Consider the following 22,226-nt stretch of genomic DNA (forward strand, 5'->3'; position numbering starts at 1 on the left):
AAACCCAAGCACTTTCTTCAATGGAGAAACCTCCCCATCAAGAAAGCCCCCCTACAGCGTGGGAAGACCAGCTAAGCTTGGCTCGTCAGACCGTATGAAGACAGCGTGCGCCTTCAGAAGGCAACACGGCACTTACCGGGGGACAACGACAAATGAAACCATCAGGCATGTTGCTGGCCACGGCACAAGTCCCTCCATTCAAGCAAGGCATCTGGGGACACACGTCGACGAAAGTTTCACAGTGACGACCTCAAAACAGAAAATGAAAAGGAGCTTTAGGAGACAGAGTGTAGCTGCAAGTTACTGAGCAGAGCCCTGGGAGGGTGTGAGCGAGCCCAGGGTCAGAGGTCAGAGGTGGGGTGGGAGGTATGAGCGCTCAGGTCTCAGCCACAGAGACAGGGAGAAGCACGCGCCGACCTCATGGTGCCTGACCCACCCCCTCACCTGTCTCATCTACACGACAACATTCCCACCTGACTCACAGAACAGGATGGATATGAAAAGTGACTCTAAAACCATCACAAAAAACAAAAACAAGAACGACACAGCTTCTTAGTGAAGGCATTTAGCTGTCATAAGTCAAAGGAAACATTTAGCAAAACTGTTCACTGCATTTTGTTAACATCGTCTACTTCATAGGAGAGACTTCCCCAGACCAATACATATAAATGCTGATTTGCAATTTATAGAGAATTTTCATCCATAACATCTCTTTTCAATCATTTTTTTAGCCTTTTTGAAGCCTGATTGGTGCTGCTTTAAAATACAGCTTAACTTTCCAGAGTTCATTTCCCCACTGGTATTGCTCAGAGGAAAAGAGCTCTGTGGATGGATGCTGGTGATGGCAGCACAACAGCGTGAATGTACTTACAACACTGAACTGTGCACTTAAAAATGGTTAAGATGGTAAACTTTATGTGTATTTTATTGCAATTAAAAATGTGATTTTGCTCAACTACTCCCAACATTCTATTTTTTTATATCTCTGCTACATACTAGTAAATGTATATATACTACATATGCATATAAATATATATGATATATGTATATATATAAAATCAATGTATAGCAAAAGAGAAAATGTAGAGATTGTAGACCAGTGATTCCCAAAGTGGGCGCTACCGCCCCCTGGTGGGCGCTGCAGCGATCCAGGGGGGCTGTGATGGCCACAGGTGCATTTGTTTTAACTTTTTTTGTATTACCTTTCTATTCTGAGTTCAATAAATAGTTTCATAATTTCAAACTTCAATGTTTCTAATTTACACCTTTCTTTACTATATTTTACGAAAAAGGTAGAAACATCAATACATATACCTTTCTGTTTAACTGCTATTAAAATTTAAAAAAAATTAATTTCCAGGGGGCGCTGAGTAATATTTTTTCTGGAAAGGGGGCGGTAGGCCAAATAAGTTTGGGAACCACTGTTGTAGACTAACTATAAAATCTATGGAGCACAGACCTAAGAAGAAACTGGGCCCTGACTGATGCTGGTCTAGTTTTCCTGCCCAAGAAAAGCTCCCTCAGGTCTGGGTGGGCCCCCCAGGCCCAGCCTCCTCGTGGAGAGGCCTCACCTGTGAAGGCACTGCGGCAGACGCACATGTAGTCGTTGGTGAGCTGTACGCAGTCCAGGCTGCCCTCTGAGCTGCAGGGGTTGGACAGGCACTCGTTGATGTCCCCCTCACACCGCTCTCCGGCAAAGCCAGGCAGGCAGCGGCAGCTGTAGCCCCCGATCTTATCCACACACTGCCCACCGTTGAGGCAGTGGGGCCCCCTGGCACAGTCGTCAATGTTCTCTTCACAAAGCAGGCCTGGGGGGAGAGGAGAGCGAGAATTAGGACCGTTCTGGGAACCCTGCTCTCCAGCAAGGTTTTCATTCCATTCATTTCCCCACCTTAGGGGGACAAGACTTGGCAAGTTTAAAAACACACATCAGCTGGTAAATGGGAATCATTTATTCAGGAGGCCACTGGCTGTTTTCCCTCGAAGCTCCAAGAAATCTCGCCACCAGGCTAATGTTGCAAAATGCTATGATTTCCACATTCTGTGTTTCATGGAACATCAGATGTCAGCAAGACCCAGACAGCACCAAGGACATGAGTCAGAACCTCAGAGCCAGGCAAGAGGCAAGTGAATGAAACGGCGAGTTACCAGAATTCAGAACTAAATGTCTGATTTTTAACGCCTCCTCCCAACATTAAAATTGCATTTGTAACTTAGAGAAAGCCCTGGACAGAGAATGGGTAAGGCTGATTTCCTACCGCGGGTGCCTGGCGGGCAGGAGCACTTGAAATGGTTCACCAGGTCGACACAGGTGCCCCCGTTCTGGCATGGCTGGTTCTGGCACTCATCCACCTCGTACTCGCAGTTGACACCCTGGTATCCTGGGACGCACTGCCAGGGGCAGACAGAAGGACAAGAAATACTGGACCATCGTTGGAAACAGACCACGAGAGTAAATGACATCTGGCACGATACTGTGACCTCTGTCCCGCGTCCTGGCTCCGGCATGTTTCTGACATCACCCCCCTCCCAACCACCATCCTGTGCGGGGCTGACTGCCGCCCACCCGCATTGACCTCTTCCCGCTGAAGAAGCCACCATCGTGGATGGCAAGGACTGGATCCTGAGGGATGTTTCAAACAGGCCCCTATGCAAAACTCCTGTCCCTCCTGGGGGCGGTTGTCCCATCTTTAAAAGATGTATTCATTCCCTTGTAGGTCATGAAGATGCTATGACTTGGCCAAGTAGTCATGTGGATGGTGGTAAATTATTCATCTCCAGGTTCAGGCAGTGAATACTGGCTCTGAGTGTTAAAACGAGCAGAGGCAGCCCCAGGGAAGTGAGATGGTTCCAGACCGCTGAAAATATCTTGCTACAGCTACGCTAACTTACGGCACAGGGGACTGAAAGAAACAAATGTATACTTTCACAGGAAACACTGGAATGGTGTCTGGTTAAAATTTGTAAAAATAAGACATATGCAGCTAAATTCAATATGCTGGTGTTCACAATAGCTGCACCATCTTCCGGGAGGTCTCTGCTGTGTGCCTGCCTCTTACCTCACATCGGTATCCACCAATGAAGTCCCTGCAGGTGGCTCCGTGCTGGCAGGGATTGGACGCACACTCGTCCAGCTGCTGCTCGCAGTAGCTTCCGGTGTAGCCCAGGGGGCACTGGCAGTGGTGCGAGTTGCCGGCATTGATGCAGACGCCCGAGTGCTGGCACAAGCGGTCGGGGGTCACCCCTGGGGAACCAGAGGAGGAAGACATGTCACAGAGGACACAGGATGTGTCAGGTTCAGACTAACTCTGAGCAAACTCATCAAGCCAGTGGGCACATTGGCTTTTACTCCCGTCTAATTCAGGGACCCCGACATCGGATATGTGTTGAAAATAAACAAGCCCTGAAAGTGGCACATGCCTTCGTTTCACTTAAAATACAGTTCTTGTTCTTATGAAAATATAGTGACATACAACATTATATGAGTTTTAGGTGCACACCATGAGAATAATTCATAATTTATATGTATATATCTCATGAAGTGATCACTATGATAAGTGCTGTAACCATCTGACACCATACAACATTATGATGATATTATTGACTATATTCCCTAAGCTATAAACTACATCCCCATGACTTTTTTATTTTATAACTGGAAGTTTGTACCTCTTAATCCCCTTCATGTTTTTATTTTTTTTAATTTTTAAAATATATTTCCTTATTAATTTCAGAGAGGAAGGGAGAAGGAGAGAGAGATAGAAACATCAATGATGAGAGATAATCATTGATCGGCTGCCTCCTGCACACCCCCTACTGGGGATCGAGCCCGCAACCCAGGCATGTGCACTTGGCTGGAATCGAACCTGGGACCCTTCAGTCCACAGGCTGACGCTCTATCCACTGAGCCAAACTGGCGAGGGCTCCTTCATGTTTTTAACCCACCATCCCTCCAACAACCATCAGTTTGTTCTTTGTATCTCTAAGTCTGTTTTTCTGTTTTTTGTTTTTAGGTTCCACATATAAGTGAAACCATATGAAAAGACAAGCTACTGAGTGGGAGAAGATATTTGCAAATCATATATCTGATAAGGGATTAATATCCAAAATACATAAATAATTCATATAACTCAATATCAAAATTTTTATTTTTAAAATGAGCAGAGGACCTGAATAGACATTTCTTCAAAGAAGACACAGAGATGGCCAACAGACATGAAAAGATGCTCAAGATCACTAATCCCCAGGAAAATGCAAATTAAAACCACAATGGGATAGACCTCACACCGGTCAGAAAGGCTATTATCACAAAGTCAACAAATAACAAGAAATAACAAGTGTTGGCATGAATGTGGAGAAAAGGGAGCCTTTGTGCACTGTTGGTGGGATTGTAAACTGGCGAAGTATGAAGGTTCCTCAAAAAATTAAAAACAGAACTACCATATGACCCAGAAATTCCACCTCTGGGTATTTATCCAAAGAAAACGAAAACACGAATGTGAAAAGATATATTCACCACTATGCTCATCACAGAATTATTTACAACAGCCAAGCTAAGGAAGCAACCTAGGTGTCCACTGATAGCCGAATGGATCAAGAAGAGGCATACAAATACATTTCTTTTTTGGAATCTCGAAGCCTATTCCTCTGCCCTTTCATCTCAGGCCCTTTTGCCAGAGCCTTGCCCACCCCGTACTGCCTGCCCTCCCCTCTCAGCCCATAGTAACAACGCCTGCCCTAAATGCCACTGGCCAGTCAATATTTCAGGGAATGGCCCTTGGGCCTGAGGGGCAGAGCTTACCTCTTCCCTTGGCAGCCACCTCACAGGAGACATTGGGCACGTCGCAGTAGGCACCAGCCCACCCAGGTGGACACAGGCACCAGGAGTGCGCTTTCTCTTGAATGCAGGTGCCTTTGTTTTTACATGGAGACCGACTGCAAAGGTTCACCAGCGTCTGAAACAGAGGCACACACAGGTCAACATCCACACACCGGAAACGAAGAGAATAGGTTACGCTGCATTTTAAGTAATCAAAGAAAAACACATTAATTACTTTTTCCCAAAAGCTGTCACTCAACCTGCCAGCGTGGCTCAGTGGTTGAGCATCCACCTATGAACCAGGAGGTCACGGTTTGATTCCTGGTCAGGGCACATGCCCAGATTGTGGGCTCAATACCTAGTGTGGGGTGTGCGGGGGGCAGCCGATTGATGATTCTCTCTCATCATTGATGTTTCTATCTTTCTCTCCCTCTCTGAAATCAATAAAATTATATTAAATAATAATAATAAAGCCCTCATCCAAGCCTTAAACTAGATCCAGTGTCCTCAAGTAATCTAATCATTTTATATAGTCCAATTACTCTTAGCTCTGTTCTTTAAACAGTTCTTATGAGAGAAATGGAAGAATTTGAGGAAGCCCAATAGGTTAAACTATTCCTTACATCATGATTATATCTGGATATAGGGTCACACTGTCAGGCTAGAAAGCAAGAGTCAAGCTGTCAGACAGGTACACGTCTCCCCGTGCCAATCCTGTGCGAGGAACCCACGGGGGTCTCGAGCAAACCTGTCTGTGATGAGCATGATCTTAAAGCCTGTTAATAAGCCTAAAAACTGTCAAACAGCTTGTTTCGAGCGGAGAAAATCAGGCTTATGAAAAAGTGAGGCAAAGAGTGCAAGCAGACTTGGGGCTTCCTCCACTGTCCCATGTGGCCTCTGGGAGAGGCAGGAACGGCACAATACAGACGGTTTGTGAAAGGAGGGGCCGGCGGGGGAGGGCAGAGTGCTCCACCAGCATTTATACTCTCACACCGTGAGAGTGAGCAGAAACCCAATGAGGATGTCCCCGACCCTCAGAATCCGCAGCAAGCTGTTTAACATGCAGAGGCGGTAACATCTGCACGTCCAACATGGACAGAGCCTTACTGAAGGGCACCCGTAAGGCTCGTTAAATGTGGCCGTTCATTCCCGAATTCTTGAGAGTTCTGTGGTGCTATCATTTTACCACGGTTTTAGGAGGTAAAATAGCATAAAATTACACACAGTGCTTGGTATGCAATCTTGGAAGAGCGGGCTTGTCCCTCTGGGGCTTGGTTTCTCCGTCCACGAAATGAAAGGCTAGACTAGTTGGTTCTGAGGGTCCTTCCGAAGAGTCCAGAACAATGCAACTTAGGAATTTGCATTTGAAAGATGTGTGAATAGCTTGGTTGGAGGTTGTCACAACATCGTAAGACCTGACACTTGTCCCCTTAGATATATCTGACCTTTAAATTTTAATTTTTTAATTGTTCTTTTTTCCCTTTCTGTATTTCCAATGTAAACAATATCTATGTGCTTACTTCCCACACGTATTTGTCTGCAGTTCTCAGTCTGTTAACAACAATTTTTTTTTTTATTGATTTCAGAAAGGAAGGAAGAGAGAGAGAGCTAGAAACATCAATGATGAGAGAGAATCATTGACTGGCTGCCTCCTGCACCCCCCGACTGGGGATTGAGCCCGCAACTTGGGCATATGCCCTTGACCGGAGTCGAACCTGGGACCCTTCAGTCTGCAGGCTGATGCTCTATCCACTGAGCCAAACAGGTTAGGGCTGTTAACAACAATTTTATTGTTTATCTGGCTAGTGTCACTATTTTGCAATTTACTAGCTACTAAGAAGTTAACCTGATTTATCCTGGGACAACCCTGAGACCTAGAATTTTCTCTTTCAGGAGGGGCTTATGTACCTAGAAAAGAAATAGGTACGGAACTTTGCTACTCTGAGGAAGCTGAGTGAGTGGGCTGGAATTTAATTACCTGACAGTTTTTCCCAGTGTAGCCCAAGGGGCAGGTGCAGCGGTAGGTACCCAGGCCATCCACACATATTCCTTCATTCAGGCACGGATGAGAGTTGCATTCATTGATCTCATGGAGGCAGTATGGGCCAGTGAAGCCCACAGGGCACAAGCAAGAGAAGGAGTTAATTCCGTCGACACACGTGCCCCCGTTGAAACAGGAGCTAAGGAGCAAACAGGGAGAGCGCCATCAGCGGGGTGATCTGGTCCTCTGACCTGCTATTTAAAAAGCAAGGTTCCTGGAACCTAAGATGCTACGGAGGCCAATACTCCTGAGCCTCCCAAACCCCTCCACCCAGTAAATTTTACCTTTTTCCAAACTAGACTGGTTGCCCCTTGGCCTTCAGTCCCAGCTTCCTATCCACAACCAAGAAGTTTAAGTATTTAAAAGGCTGAGTTGATGAGCAATTCCCAGAGAAAGTGAAGGTTTCCAAATTTTATCCAGTCCTTCTATATCACATTTCATTTTATCCCTAAGCCAATTTCATTTCTAAGAAAAGTGCTAAACAGAAAACTCTTAATTCTAGATTTCTTTATGAAAAAGAAACACAGCAAATTTGCTAATAAGTAAAAAAAAAAAAAAACCCACAAAAAACAGCCTCCCAGAAATTACTTAAACAGTGATGACACATCTGTAAAGAAATAAGAATTTTTAAATTGTCAACTAATAGGAATGAAAGACAAAGAGGAAAATTTGTCTTTTGTTCAGAATTACAGCTCTTTCTGTTTCCCTAAGCAAGAAATGAATGATAACCCACCACTAAGCTTGTCAGCCCCTGACCTTTGACCTGCTAACTACACATCTACAAGGAATCAGGGCTGGGCAACAGGAGATGACTATGGACTGGGACCCACATGGATGCCTTGCCCCTGCCCCGCAATCCCAGTGCTGTGCCCCCCCTTTCTGGAGTGTATGGGCACCCACCTCTCGGTGCACTCGTCGATGTTGTTCTCGCAGTGGACTCCTTCAAATCCCGCCGGGCACTTGCACGTGTAGCTGTTGACGTAGTCGGAGCAGGTCCCTCCGTTCTTACAGGGTTCGCTCAGACACTCGTTAATGTCTGTCTGGCACTTGTCCCCGGTGAAGCCCGCAAGGCACAGGCAGGAGAACGTATTCACTCCATCGACACAGGAGCCTCCATTCTGGCAAGGATCTAAGCCATTACACACGAGAATCAGAGCTCCAAACAGCAGCAGCAGCAATTTAATCTGAGACTCACAAAGGTGGGCGACTTGTACTGAGTCCCACTAAGAGCAGTAACCTAGTAACTCAGGGAATGCTTCAAAGAGATTCCTCTGCCTTAACTCCCAAAGCTACTAGCTTCGAAAAGATTTAAAACACTAATAATAAGGATATGTGATAAACTGTTGGGGTGGCCAGTCTCAGACCTGAGAGGCAGTTGCCCCCGCCAGCTCTTCTGTGGCCCCTGAGTGCTTTCCTGGGCCCGGGGCTTAGGAGCCGGCTGGCATACTCACTGGCGAGGCAGTCATCGATGTCCTCCTCACAGTCCATACCGCTGAAGCCCGGAGGACACTCGCACATGTAGCTGCCCTGGGTGTTATGGCAGAGACCACGGTTCAGGCAGGGTTTGGAGACACACTCGTCAATGTCAATGGTACACCGCTGACCTAGAAACACAGGGCAGTGAGTGGTCGAGTCTGGGGACGCGGATTCCACAGAGGTTACGTGGGGCCTGAGCGCCAGCTGGGGGATGGGCTACTTCAAGGGCATTCTGGTTGGTCCCCTGCTTTGGGAAGTCTCTTAAGGCCTCTGTGCCCCTGGCAAGCAGCTGGCCAGGTGCTAAAATTCCCTGCAGGACATCATGGTTTCAGGCTCAGGCTGGAGTCTTCCAGGCACCAGAGGACCCCAGAGACACGCAACATGAAAAGGCTTTCTAAGTCATTCCTATTAGCAGCTCCTGCCCAAAGCCTGTGTTCTGGACAAAGACCAGGGCCTTCCATTTATTCAGATGGCCTGCCCACATGAAAAAATGTTTGGTTTCTCCCTTCCCGGGTTGTTACCTTGCCAGCCAGGGGCACACAGGCAGGTGTAACTCTCGAAATTGGGCGCCTCTCTGCACACAGCAGCATTCTCACAAGGGTTTGGGGAACAGGGAGCCAGCACCGTCTGACAGTTCTTGCCTGCAAAGCAAATGACAGAGTTCAGGACAGAAAACCAGCCACGGAATTGGAAATTTCCCAGATTCTATACCGAAGGAGGCTCTCCGAATGCACGTCCACAGCAGTGGTGAAGAGCTTTGGAAGCTGAGAGACCTGCGGCCCCTGAGTCTTGGCTCCGACTTTATTACTAACTGTGTGGCCTCAGGCAAGTTACTCATTTCCTCTGAGCCTTCCACATCAGTAAAACGGAAATCAGGATAGCGCTCATAGAGGCTTTTGAGGATTCAATGAAAAAACGATCAGTAAGTGCTTATTAGTTAGAGCCTGGCACACAGAGTGAGCACGTGACGACGGGGGCTGCTGTCATCGTCCTGCTATCACGAGTAGCTGCGTGCATTTGACACCTGCCTCAGTCGGGAGTGACAGCTTCTGCATCTCCACAGCTAAGATTCGGCTACTTGGAGGCTTAGCCACACAGACCCACTTCGTGTGAGCAGGGAAGAAGCCACCACAGTACGGCCTCCTATTCCTCGCAGCCTCACTGGCCCGTTCCAGAAGGCAGTGAGGTTGACCAGAAGGCCCCGGAGGGAGGAAACAGGGAAGTGATCCTGAGTGCCTAGCAACATGTCTCCTTATATTGACAGCAACAGCACGACGTCAGTATCTGCCCACCAATGTTTTCTGCCTCAGTATGCTGAATCCAAGCTTCCAGACACAAAAAGGATGCTCTTATTAAAAGGGAGATGAGGTTGATTTTAAAGTCAAGTTGAACTAACTTGATTTAAAATTTTATCCTAAAATTTTGTATTCAGAAAGAAGAACATTACCACAAATTTTCACCAATGTCCCCAAGCAGCTTTTTAGTGTGTCTGGTCAGAATAGTGGCTCACAGGGAAGGCAATGTTGCTTAGTGGCCTTCATGCGGGCCAAACTCAATGCCAGGCAGAAGCCTTAGCCACACTCAGCACTGAGATTTCACCTGCACAGGCTTCCAGTCTAATATAATTAATTTCTCTAAGTTCACACATAGGAGATTCTTTTATTGGCATCCTAATCTAAAGCAAAACCGACAGCTGGCACAGAGTAAACATTCTTATAGTATCCGCATAGCAAGAAGACAGAATGAATAATTTCAACATGAACTGTACACACAAGGCACACCCAGGCAAGTCTATGATGTGGTTGCATAGAGTGACGTCTGCCTATATCTCCCCGCAGCCGTCAACATTGAGTCTATGGTTGTGAGTGAGATGATCTTCTCACTGCCAATGAATGTGGTCTGCACTGTCGCTCTGAAATGAATGACACGGTGGAGACTGTGTTTGTCTGGGGAGAGCTGGGGATCTCTGATAACTCTGATTTTACCCACCAGGCTGGCTACATGCTGTTTCCCTACATAAACATGTCTTCTAAAGCGGGGTAGAGGGAACAAGTAGCATCAAATCTTCCAGGTCACAGAGTCATGCTCAAGGCCACTTGCCGCTCTACACCGCTCAGAGTCACTAGTCACAGCTACTGTGCACAGCCCAAGGCCAAGGCATCCCGCCCGCATGCTGCTCACTGCAGAGCATGCAACGCCATCCCCCATGTTTGTTTTGTTTCCCAGACATGAAGAAAATGGGATGACGAGGAGGTAAACAAGCCACACAAATACAACCAATCACAGGATGGCAGTAATGAGGCAGGAGAACACAGCAGACATGTCCAAGCACACTCCTGAAATAGCACCCGAGACAAAGACCACCTGGCATACAACGGAGGCACAGCACGTCTTCTGTGTGTGAGCGCCATCCGGGGCGTTACCTCTCTGAATGAGACGCAGCTGTGCGGACCGGGAGGAGAAGAATGGCAGTTAAGAGGACAAGCTCTGGGTTTAGAGACTTGGGGACAAATCCTAGACCTACCACCCCTCTCTGTGACCCTCAGCAAGTAACCTCTCTTGCCTCAGCTTCTTCATGTACAAATGGTGACAGGAACTTCTACCTGTAGGGTTATTGTGAGCACTAGAAGGAATAATCCAAAGTGTATAAAGTATCTGGCACATAATAAATTAGCAAGAAGTGGTAGTCTTGTTATTGAAACCAAGACAAGGAGCATGGACCATGGAGACACTGCTCCATTCACAATAATGGACTAAACCATCAGCTCTGCATCAGTTCCAACCACACACGATGAAAAAAATTTCAAACCCTAAAGAGCCAAAAAGGCAATGAATCTCCCAGCACTTGCATGAGGGAGGTCACAGTGATTTCTCAGAGCTCCAGATCCAGTGAGTGAGGGCAGGACATGCGACGGGCGAGTCCTCCAGCAGCCGCCCCACAGATCCCACCTCTGAGACTCCGAGGTTTGGAATGACAAGGGGGGACGAGCATCCCCATGTCCCCGCACTTTCAGGGCTCACCTGTGTAGGGGAGCACGCAGCGGCAGGTGTAGCCACTTATGTCATCAAGGCAGGTTCCTTGGTTCAGGCACGGATTTGAAGCACATTCGTTGATATTCACCTGACAGTTATGGCCTGTGGATAGAAAAGGGGAAAAACCCAAACCGTGAACCTTTCTGTTAGTCTCCTATTATCTGAATTACTAAGCGATCCTCTCGGTGGTAAACATGAAACACCTCAGAAACTGCATTCATTTCTTCAGGCCACCGGAACATCTGTTCATTGGTTTTAGTGACAAGTCTCTGACATAGAGCAAGTAAAAAATAGTGCTTAGTTAAGATACGTTCTGATATCCTAAAGTCTAATGCACCCTCAAATATGGTACAAATAATTTCTCAATAATGAACCAAGAAGTTCATTAAGAGCAAAAATCTGCTGCTTAATCTAAATATAAGCTCTTTGTACACAAAGTATCTGGTCAGGGCTTAACAAGGGGGTATGCGTTATCGAGGGGTGACATTCCTGAATACATTAATCAAAGCCTCCGAGTTATGCCCCCTCTTCCATCGATGTGGTAAGACTTCCTGAGGTCACAAAGCTGACTCCTCCTGATCAAGATATGAATTCTACTCCCACTCTAAAAAAGAGAAAAGAGGCACTTATGGGGACAGGAAAGTACCCAGCTATTACACACCTTTACATCTTCAATAAAGCCTTAAAATAGAGGAATTAGGGCACTGTAAAAATGATCCGGGAGTGCAGAGGGCTGGCTATTCAACAGTCATACAAATATGGACTGTACATTTTGATTTTGTTTGATCAGTAAGTCTCAATGAGATAAACACATAAAAGTGCTTTTAAATCTATACGCTTCTTTGCAAATGTAATATATCAGTAAATTAATAACTAAAATACGGTTTCAGAACGTTTTCAACTAATCAAATAAAATGTCCCTGAAATATACTGCTGAGTCACAGTAGCCTGGCACCGCTTTTTAAAAAAAAAATATTTTTATTGATTTCAGAGAGGAAGGGAGAGGGAGATAGAAACATGAATGATGAGAGAGAATCATTGATTGGGTGTCTCCTGCACGCCCCCTACTGGGGATCGAGCCAGCAACTCAGGCATGTGCCCTTGACCAGAATTGAACCCGGGACCCTTGAGTCTGCAGGCCAACACTCTATCCACTGAGCCAAACCAGCTAGGGCCTGGCACTGCTTTTGTGTGGGGAACTGAAAGACTAAGTGAATAGAGCAGTCCAAATATAAATGATTTACCCATGGATTGCTCTCTCATGAGTTTCCAAGTGAAAACTGATGGCAGAAATACAACAGTAACAACCCCAAAATTATTTTACACAATACCCCCCTTATTCTGTATTTTTCCAGAAGGCCACGGGGAACTAGGTATCTAAGAGTATCTCACTGTGTGAAAGAATTTGCTGGAAGGTTTTGAACACATGAATCTTTCCATATTACTGCTGTAGGAATTACAGCAAGACAGTATTTTCATCCTACTACCAATTTCTCTTTTGAATTATCATAGAATCAACCCTGCATCAAGAAGCTTGCAATTAGAACACCTGTCCAAAGTTGTGTAAGTGAACCTCTCTGCTAGGCTTACCTCTCTGCTAGGCTGAGAGTAGAATCTATATCTATTTATGTCTTTACTGCCCAATGCCTTATAAATATTAGGTGCTCAAATTATGTTTGCTGTGTGAATGAACAGAGGAAAAAAGGAAAGAAAGAAGTGAGCCAAGCAATACGCAACAACCAAAGGGCAGGGAAGGGAGATGGAAATATGCACTTTTGCCTTCACCTTTAAAGCCCTTCTTGCAAGTACACCTGTATCCATTCACCAGGTTGTCACAGGTTCCTCCATTCTGGCATGGATTGGAAAGGCATTCATTTTTGTCCACTTCACAGTTGATGCCGACCCAGCCTGCATCACAGAGGCACTTGTATCTGAAAGAAGACAGAATTCTTTACTATGGGGAATGAAGGTACAATTGAGTCAGAGTTGAATACAGGACATGGTGAAGAAATGAGGGAAAGAGGAGATGAAGGTAAGCTAATGTCATCTCTACTCTCTGGGGACCTATACGTGGGTCACCATGAACACAGTGTGGATCAGGAGGGCCCATCTGGAGTTAAATGACCTTCCTTCCTGGTGCTGCCCTGGTTCACAAAGATGCTAGAGAAACTAATTAATTACACTGAGCTTTCATATGTAAAGAGCATGGTTGGTACAACATATTGGACCAATCTGAAAGACACATTAATATGGATAAATCTGCATAGTTTTTTTTTCTTATATATAAAACTAGGGGGTGGGGGTGGCCGGGGAGAGGTCAGTGGGGGGGAAGGGAGACTTACGTAATACTTTAAAACAATAAAGAATTTAAGTTTTAAAAAAACAAAAGCAAAACTAAAGTAAAGCAAACCTTAGGGTCATTTGTTTCTGAGGCAAAGCAGACACCCAGGAAGTAGATTAGTATCAGGGACTCTGAGCCACTCTGAAGATCTCCTAGAATGCCTGACTTCTGAGATATGTTTTGTTCTGACCAGAAACCCTGCCGCAGAAAGCACCCAGGGTACTGAGCAGAAAAAGGTCCAAAATGAAGGTATTTGAAGTACATGGACATTGTTCACAATTTGAATGTCATTAGGACTTAGAATGTCGTATCAGGAGATGGTGGCCAGATGTCTGGAGCTTCTTAGGAAAAATGTGATGGGTTGGGATGCTTTGAAGGCTGCCCTACTCTGAAGCAGGAATACTGAGAAAATTCATCTTGGAAATGACTTGATTTCCCATTTGCCTCTAAACACCCTCTTCATTCTTTCACTTGCCAAAGACTCAGAAAACAACCCTGAACTCCTCCCACGTGCTGCCTACCCACACGAGGAAGACATTCCTCCTTATTTTCCTCCTGCTCAGTCATAGGAGGGAAGGGCAAGGAGGCAATTTGGAAGACTACGATACGGACTACCAAAATCTCGAAGTCAGCTCAGGTCCCTGACTGACTTTTGCAGGTCAGTTGACACAGGTCAACAAGGAATGATGAATACATGGCAGCTACTCACCCGCTGAGGCCCCCGGTACAGTTCCCGTGGATGCAGGGATTACTCAGGCACTCGTTCACCTGCGAGAAGCAGCTGGGGTGATGGGGACCCTCCGGGCATATACAGCGAAAACCATTCACATCGTTGATGCATGTTGCACCCTTGCGACAGGGATTGGAGGCACACTCATCAATGTCAATGTTACATCTCTGCCCTGTAGAGAAGGGGGGCAGTTCTTGTCAAATCCAAAACATTTAGAGAATAGACACAGAACTGAGACATACTGTGCTGACACCTTCATCTGCACAGGCACCCAACGGAACTTATTTAAGGAATGAGACACCCCAAAGCACGTAGTGCCATGAGAGGGAGGAGCAAGCAGCATTGTCTTCTGATATGAAGCAAAGTTATCAAAATGCTGGTGTCATGTTTTGACATACATTTCTTCTTCACTCCATCTTGGAAAAGGGGCAACTTCACAAGGGTTTAGAAAGAGAACATCAAAGTTACCAAAGTTCTTGACGTTGCTCTGAGTACTTTCAAAGAAGCTCATCTTACTACTGTTCTCAGCTGGCTTATCGAAAATTCATTTTTCTGGTTAGTCAACCTCTTACAGTTCTACAGACGGTAAATCTCAATGAACTGGGATGCTTAGTGAATGAAATAGTAGTGTAATGATTAATGTGGTTAGAAAAGGAAAGCCAGTTTGCTTTCACTTGTAGAGTTGTATTAATCCATTATCTGTCTCAGGAAGAAGAATGTTCTAAATATAATTTTACTGTCCTCTGATAGCTGAGAAAACAATTTTGGGTCTTTTCATCTACACCAGTGGCTCTCAAACTTACATGTGCAAAAAGAGTTGCTTAAAGTACCATTTTAAAAGGAGACTTAGGTCCCATCCCCGTGGACTGTGATGGGTAGGGTCCAGCAAAGCACATTTTAAATTATGCAAGTGGTTCAAACACTACATTCTGAGGAACTCTGATGTAGACAATTATAAGTGCATCATCAGGTAAATGCTCAGAATATATGAAACCGAAAGGAGTAGGTTCGTCCTCTAAAATATACCTGAGATTGCATTTTGAAAAGAAGCCTGCTGGAACCTTAACATTTATTGTTTTAAGCTGAGTAGTTTTCCAGTAATATGAGTTTTGCTTTGTTACATTCTGAATAATTGAGATTCAACTAAATATTCCAAAATGTTATAAAGACTTTAAAATAACCCATCGTTCTGTAAATGAGTGGCAACACGTAAACTTATGAAGAAATTTCAAAGAATACAATGTTCTGACTCAGAAAAACATGCACACCACCATGCATTTTTCTTCGAGAAAGAGTAACCCTGCATTTAGAACAGGAAATTCCAAATGAAACAGATACACACCCCTTTAAAGGATGGGTATTAACATTTTTTCACCCTTCATTGCTCTCTAAACCATGATTGGTGGTTCCTGTGGTAAAGACCCATAATCTGGTGGTGGTGGCTGCTTTCCTCTTAAGTGTTGTATTAATAACTTATTTTAAAATACGACTTCCTTCGCCTCAACCTCGTGTGCCAATGGAACTGAGATGTGAGCTATCCTCAGCCTGCCATGCAGGGAGAGAGGAAAAGCCTTCGTTTTCTGTCCTTTTTTGGAAGCATCTTCTCAGAGGCCACTCCTCCCAAGCTTTCTTCATTTGCTTTTAAAACTCTTTCCAGAATCGATTTTCAAGCCACCTTTAGCTGAGAGTTGAGAGCATCCTTGCGCAGTCTACTAGCTGACCTGACAGCCAGATCCTACCCTTCAGGAGTTTCTACTCAGCCTCAGAAATGCCCAGCACAAACCTATGGACCTTCCTGGGCCCAGTAACTACTGGATGAGACGTGAACCAAGGTTTCTCACCCTGTGTTTAATGAATGAAATCGTGGGATAGCTGGGACTCAGGGGTCTGGGGTTGGATGTCAGAGGTCCCATATTTGAGTTATAGTCATTTACTCAGCAACATTTACTGAGTGTTTCCTCGGTGCCAGACATTGTTTTAGACACTGGCCATAAAGATGATTGGAAAGGTCCCTCCCCCAGGGACTCACTGTCCTGGCTGTGTGATTCCCTCGCTGACAAAATGGACTTGAGCTCTATCTCTCAGCTGCCTCACTTGTTAAATGGGCATGATAAAACTTCCCCAGCTACTTTTTTGTTTTGTTAATTTTTTTATTGAGATATAATTGACATGTAACATTGTGTACATTTAAGGTTTGCTACATTTACATATTGCAATATGAGTATACCATATTGTTAGCTAACACCTCTATCATGTCACATAAATATTTCTTTTTTGTGGTAAGAATAATTATGATTGATTCTCCTACCGACTTTATGTTTATAATACAGCGTTGTTGGCTATCATCACTTCACTATGCATTAGACCTCCAGAGGTCATCATCTATTAGCTGCAAGTTCACATCCTTAAACAGCATCTTTCCAATTCCCCCAACCCCTCTCCCAGCCCCTGGTAACCACCATTCTACTCTTTTCCATAATCTGCACATAAGTGATATAATCTAGTACTTGTCTTTCTCTGTCTGACTTATCTCACTTAGCAGAAGGCCTTAAAGGTCTGTCCATATTTTTACACACAAGTAGCATTTCCTTCTTTCTCACAGATGAGTAACATTCCAATATATATATAATCTTACATCTTCTTTATCCTTCAAACATTGATAGACACTTATGTGGGATATATAACTGGAAGCAACAAATAAACAAGACAGACAAACAAACAGAAGCTCATAGACACCAACAGTATGGTGGTTACCAGAGGGAAAAGGGCATGGAGGGAGGTAAAGGGGTCCAATATATGATGACAGAAGGAGCGGTGACTGTGGGTGGTAAACACACCATGTAATACACAGGTGATGTGTTACAGAAATGTACACTTGAAACCTATATAGATTTACTAACCAATGTCACCCCAATAAATTTAATTTAAAAAAACACTCTTAAATCTGTTTAAAAAGTAGCATTAAAATAAAACAAAGGAAAGAATAAAGCAACTCACATTCACAGCTCTGGGTATGAACCACAGTTTATTCTATTTTCAGCAGCTGATTCAAGCCTCCCTACTTCTTCACCCCCCCCCAAAAAAAAAACCCCAAACAAACTAGAAAACAGTTCCAAGATCAGGGTACCACCCAGGAATCAAAACATTCCATTTCTTGCTTATGTGGTCTCATGCTACACCTTAAGTTTATTTTAGAATATTTTTAGCCTATGTCCTCCCTCCTTGACCTTCCTGGTTTGCTGAATGTTAAAAAGGGAGACTATGATTCACTGACATTCCCAGAAAAAGAAAAAGAAGAAATCTAGTCTAAGGCTTATATACCTAAAAAAAACCACCCACAACGGGCACCCACTTAGGCAACAGCGGGCTCTAGAGTGGGACCCCTGGGGTGAAGTCCCAGCTGCAAGCTCTGGGTCTCTCATCAATACTGTAGGGATGATAGCAGCAGTGGCAATTACATGAGGTTAGACACTTAGTTTAATGCCTGGCTCAAAGTAAGTCTTTAATAAATGGTAATCATTCTCTTCTTATTACTCATTTAACAAAAATGCACCTCCTATCCCAACTGGCAGGAATTTTTGTGTGTCTGTTGGCTGCCACTTAGTCTTGGGTAACAAGTTTCGGGAGAGAGAAGCAAGCACATCTGGCTCCCACCATCAGTGCTGGGCACTAACTATGAGAGCTTCCATCACACCTGTCTTCGGAGCGATCGCCCACTGAACACGGGCTCCAGTGACCCTGGGGCCACCACCATTCCTCCCAGCATCCACACAGGCACAGCAGGAGAAAAGCACTGTGGGATGCAGAGGAATGTGGGATGCAGAGGAATGCGAGTCCCCCCCAAGTGCTTGGCTCCGATTGCCTCTGACATCATAGTGGAAAGCTCCGAGGGAAGTCTCTCACATTGGTTGCAAATGACCACATGGTACTTACTGAATGGCCACCTCTCACGTTTGCTTGTGCATGGCACTGTCTAGAAAGAATAGGATTGGCAGAGCACGTGCCCTCGGGTGTGTGAGGGGCCTCGGGATTCCTCAGCAGCCTCTAGCACTTTTGGTCAGGAGGGTAAATGATAAAGGTAATGTGACTAACAGACGAGAAAAAAGGGAAAACTTGTGTGCACACATGTGTACATGTGTTAAATGCTCTAGCTGCTTATAATTTAGGAAGGATTCTAGCCAACTTTATTTTAGGCATTTACTTCGTTCCTCTTGGGGGGGGGGATCTCAATTGTGCTAGCTATATGAGGTTGGATCTGGCTTCATCCAACAAGCTCCCATTAGAAGTAGTACTCAGAAAAAAGCTTTTAATGTTTTCAAAGAATTTTACGTTGGCTATGCCATTACAGAAAAATATAACTCAAGCACAGTGAGTGATAAATTCTGGGTATAACTGAAAGTTCTTTTCAGGTGGCTATAAACACATGGTCTAAAACCCCTAACTAATGAAAAGTTTCATGTTACAGTTCAGGGAAGGCCTGTAAGTAGAAAACAGGGCCAGAGAAGCACAGAAACAAAAGTCTAAACTTCCCAGAGACAAATAGAAAACATTTAAAAAGTTATGTTCCTTTAGATGCCCTTTTCCCAAAGCAATGGGGCTGAAAATAGGACCCCCCCAACACCAAGGGGCGTTACCTGTGAATCCCGGTGAGCAGACACAACTGTAACGATTAACTCCATCCATACAGACGCCATGGACACACGGGTTACTTGCACAGTCATCAAAATTGATTTCACAATTAACACCTGTAAGGATAAGAGCAAAGAGAAACCATGCAATATTTCCACCAAAATATCAAGGGTGTCTGCTTGGGACCCTAAGTGTTAACCCTTTGTACGCCATAAGCGTCTACAGACGTGTAAATGGTTTCCGTTTTGGACGCGTGGCAGTAAACTGGTTGAGAAAGCTGGAGTATCCAGCCAGCCCTGGGGAAAGCAGCAATGCTGCCGGAGGGATCACGGGGGCAAGGCGATCTCATTCATCGCACTGAGCCCCTGTGTGCCTTTTTCACTGTGTTGGCATTGGCACAAACGGGCAGAAGCCATGGAGGCAGGACTACGGGCGCCTCGGCGGGAATCAGAGCATCAGTGCCACACTGCAGCGGTGGGCACTGCATCCATCACATCCGTGCACTCCCAGCAAAAACCAGAGAAAAAGACAGGCTCCCTTAAGAATGACGTTGGTGAAGTAAGATGATTAACTTTATCCTTTTATTACATCTTGACCCTTGACTGTTTATATGTCCACTGTTCTGTGTGATGACCTGGGAAGTACACATGAAGCCGCTTGGTGACATGCCAACGTGCAGAGGTGCCTCCAGGAAAAGCAGTTGTTTGATTATTTCAACTTCGAATGGAAGCAGTTGTTTTTTTTTCATGGAATCCCATTTTCACCAAAAGAACAACTGACAAGACAAACCAGGGCTATTCGCACCGAACTATTTAGTTCATATTAACTGCAAAGAGTAAACCTGTCATTTCAAAAAAAGCAAAAACTGATAGTATTGTGTTCCAGAGATAAAATATAAGCTTTCACATGAAAATTAGAATTTTGGAACCACTATAAGCTTTAAACTGACAGTCACTATTCTGGTTACAACTCAGGATAAACTTTAAAGAGTCTGCAAACTTCCTCCTGGAGTCTGCTGTCTTCCTTCTGGTCGATTCCCAGAACAAACTGTGGAGTCTGGCTGTGTTAGAAAAGCTTTAACTGAAGATATGGGTAACTAAACAGCAGAAATATACCAGTCATTATTGTTAGCATTATTCGGTAAAAATACTCATATTTTACGATATAATTAACATGAATTTAGTGATGCTTTTTTGGGTATCATAGAATACTTCAGTAGTTTAAAAAGTCTAAAAAATAAAACCTGATAATAAGGATTATAAATTAAGAAATGAAACTTCCATGACAAAATGCCATAATTTTGACTCACTTTGCATTAATATTTATTAACAATAATTACATCAAAAATTTACTTGAGCAGGAAGAGACAGCCGCCCACTGGGCCAGTGAGACTTTGTCATTGGAAGGTAGGAGTATGACGGTGTGAGCTCTGGCCTGCAAATAGCCCTGCTTCCTGCGAATCTCTGCAAAGCCTATTGCTCCAAACTCACCTGAAATCCACAAGATGCTTTTTGTGCTCTCACTAAATTCTTTCTGCTGTTTTATTATTGGTTGCTTGTCTGTTACCAATCCTTTAAGCTAGTCAAATTGGATTCTGTGACTTCAAACCAAAAATAACTTACTTAGAACAGTGTCCCATCATAAGAGCACAGGTGAAAGAAGCAATTCCAGGTAGTGCACCCCACTTTCAGTGCCCAGTGAGCGAGAAGCCACATTACAAGCAGCAAGTTGTAAAGTTTCCCCCTGTCTACACACTCATCCAGACCCCAGCCCGCCACCTAGGACCGCATTCTGAATGGGTCGTGGATTCTTACTCTATAACTCCAGAGTCTATTCATAACTATTTGAATGGATCCTTTTCCCCCCGGGGCCCTCCATGCAGGCCTTTCTCCGCCCATTACAAGATGCCTTTATGCGGCCTGGGTCTCCCTGCTTTAAGGCTCCTGATGCCACAGGAACAGGTCTGGCAGCTTTCTGAGAGATTCTGGGCCTTCCCTCTCTCTGCTGCCTGCACACCCCTCACAGCTACTTCCTGCCTTTCTCACTGACAGCTCCTCACACCTTGCCTTCACTGTCCCCCCAGGGAACACACCTGATACATCCTGCCACAGTGATAACCATCACAGAGAAAACAAAGTGCTGCTACCCCACCACGCTCCCAGTTTCCAGGGGTTTCCAGTGAGCTTGTTACAATGGGACCCAGAGCAGCTCCGCCATCCTACAGGCATCCATTCAGTTGCTGGTAAGCCTCTCAAATTTCTTTTCCTACTGCAATGTCTCATGTCTGGGGACCAGCCCGGAAGCAAATTGCTTTTGGAGGGTTTCACAAAGATCCATTCAGCCCTGCTGGGGAGTTATCTAAATGTGGGGAGGGGAGGCATTTGCCGCTGTGAGGCAGGGGATGTTTTTCATATGCTCGAGCAACTCAAAAAGGACTTTGTTTTCAAACTTGGCATGTGCGGGTCCTGGAAGAAGCCCAGGGCCCTTGACAAGTTTGAAGGAATGCGTTTGGAAATCACAAAGTAAAATGAGGGCAGCTCCCCCACCTTTGCCCCCACCTAGGCCATTGTCCTTAAAGGGAGAGGGAGTTCTCAATAAATCAGTGCGCTGTACTGGCAGGTCCGCTCTGACGAAGGCACCCACTGGTTAATCTTCCACTGGTACACTTTCCTTTGATCTGAGACACAGTGCTTCTCTGTCCATTAACCACAGTTGTGACCATAATGACTCCTCCAACTAAGTAAAACAGAATCCAGTGAAACCTGTGAAATGCTGCTGCCTGAGCAAGTAATTCAACACCGCCAGCAAGGAGCAGCCTGCCCTCCCAGCCAGCAGGCATGAACTGTAGTCAGGAAGCGAGGAGCTGGGATGAGGAATGGTGGCCCCGCATCCTAATTTTCAATGACAGGGAGCTGCAAAGTCGCTCCTCCCTCTCCTAATCCCCACAACTGCCCAAAGCCCACCAGCGACCAGCGGCGGAAGAATGGTGTCACATTAAAGATACTGGACTCTCAAACAGAGAAAACGATTGGAAAGACAGGAGGGGGTGGGGATGGAAAAAGGGGATTCGCGGGGGGCACAACTTTATTAGCCTGCAGTGGAGGTTATAGAAAAAGATGACAATAAAATCAAGCCACAAAAGCAAGGTTTTCCATTT

At 45.1% G+C, this 22,226-nt stretch overlaps 1 protein-coding gene across 6 annotated transcripts in view; it reads right to left on the minus strand.

Annotated features, from left to right (window-relative positions):
* Positions 1–22,226, minus strand: part of NOTCH2 (notch receptor 2) — a 130,874-nt gene that overhangs the window by 14,597 nt on the left and 94,051 nt on the right. For 5 of the 6 annotated variants that reach the window (XM_036344185.1, XM_036344186.1, XM_036344187.1 and 2 more), the window contains 13 exons: positions 19,075–19,185; positions 14,420–14,612; positions 13,155–13,300; positions 11,358–11,471; positions 8,858–8,977; positions 8,312–8,464; positions 7,761–7,989; positions 6,798–6,999; positions 4,802–4,955; positions 3,060–3,244; positions 2,259–2,391; positions 1,572–1,808; positions 137–249 (listed from right to left, as the gene is read on the minus strand). In XM_036344185.1, coding sequence (XP_036200078.1) covers positions 137–249; positions 1,572–1,808; positions 2,259–2,391; positions 3,060–3,244; positions 4,802–4,955; positions 6,798–6,999; positions 7,761–7,989; positions 8,312–8,464; positions 8,858–8,977; positions 11,358–11,471; positions 13,155–13,300; positions 14,420–14,612; positions 19,075–19,185 — 2,090 coding nt within the window. Of the gene's footprint in view, positions 1–136; positions 250–1,571; positions 1,809–2,258; positions 2,392–3,059; positions 3,245–4,801; positions 4,956–6,797; positions 7,000–7,760; positions 7,990–8,311; positions 8,465–8,857; positions 8,978–10,108; positions 10,249–11,357; positions 11,472–13,154; positions 13,301–14,419; positions 14,613–19,074; positions 19,186–22,226 lie in introns of those variants that run through there. The other variant, XR_004973367.1, reaches the window with a different exon arrangement.

The sequence above is a fragment of the Myotis myotis genome, unplaced genomic scaffold (genome assembly GCF_014108235.1).
Source record: "Myotis myotis isolate mMyoMyo1 unplaced genomic scaffold, mMyoMyo1.p scaffold_m19_p_18, whole genome shotgun sequence".
Taxonomy (NCBI): domain Eukaryota; kingdom Metazoa; phylum Chordata; class Mammalia; order Chiroptera; family Vespertilionidae; genus Myotis; species Myotis myotis.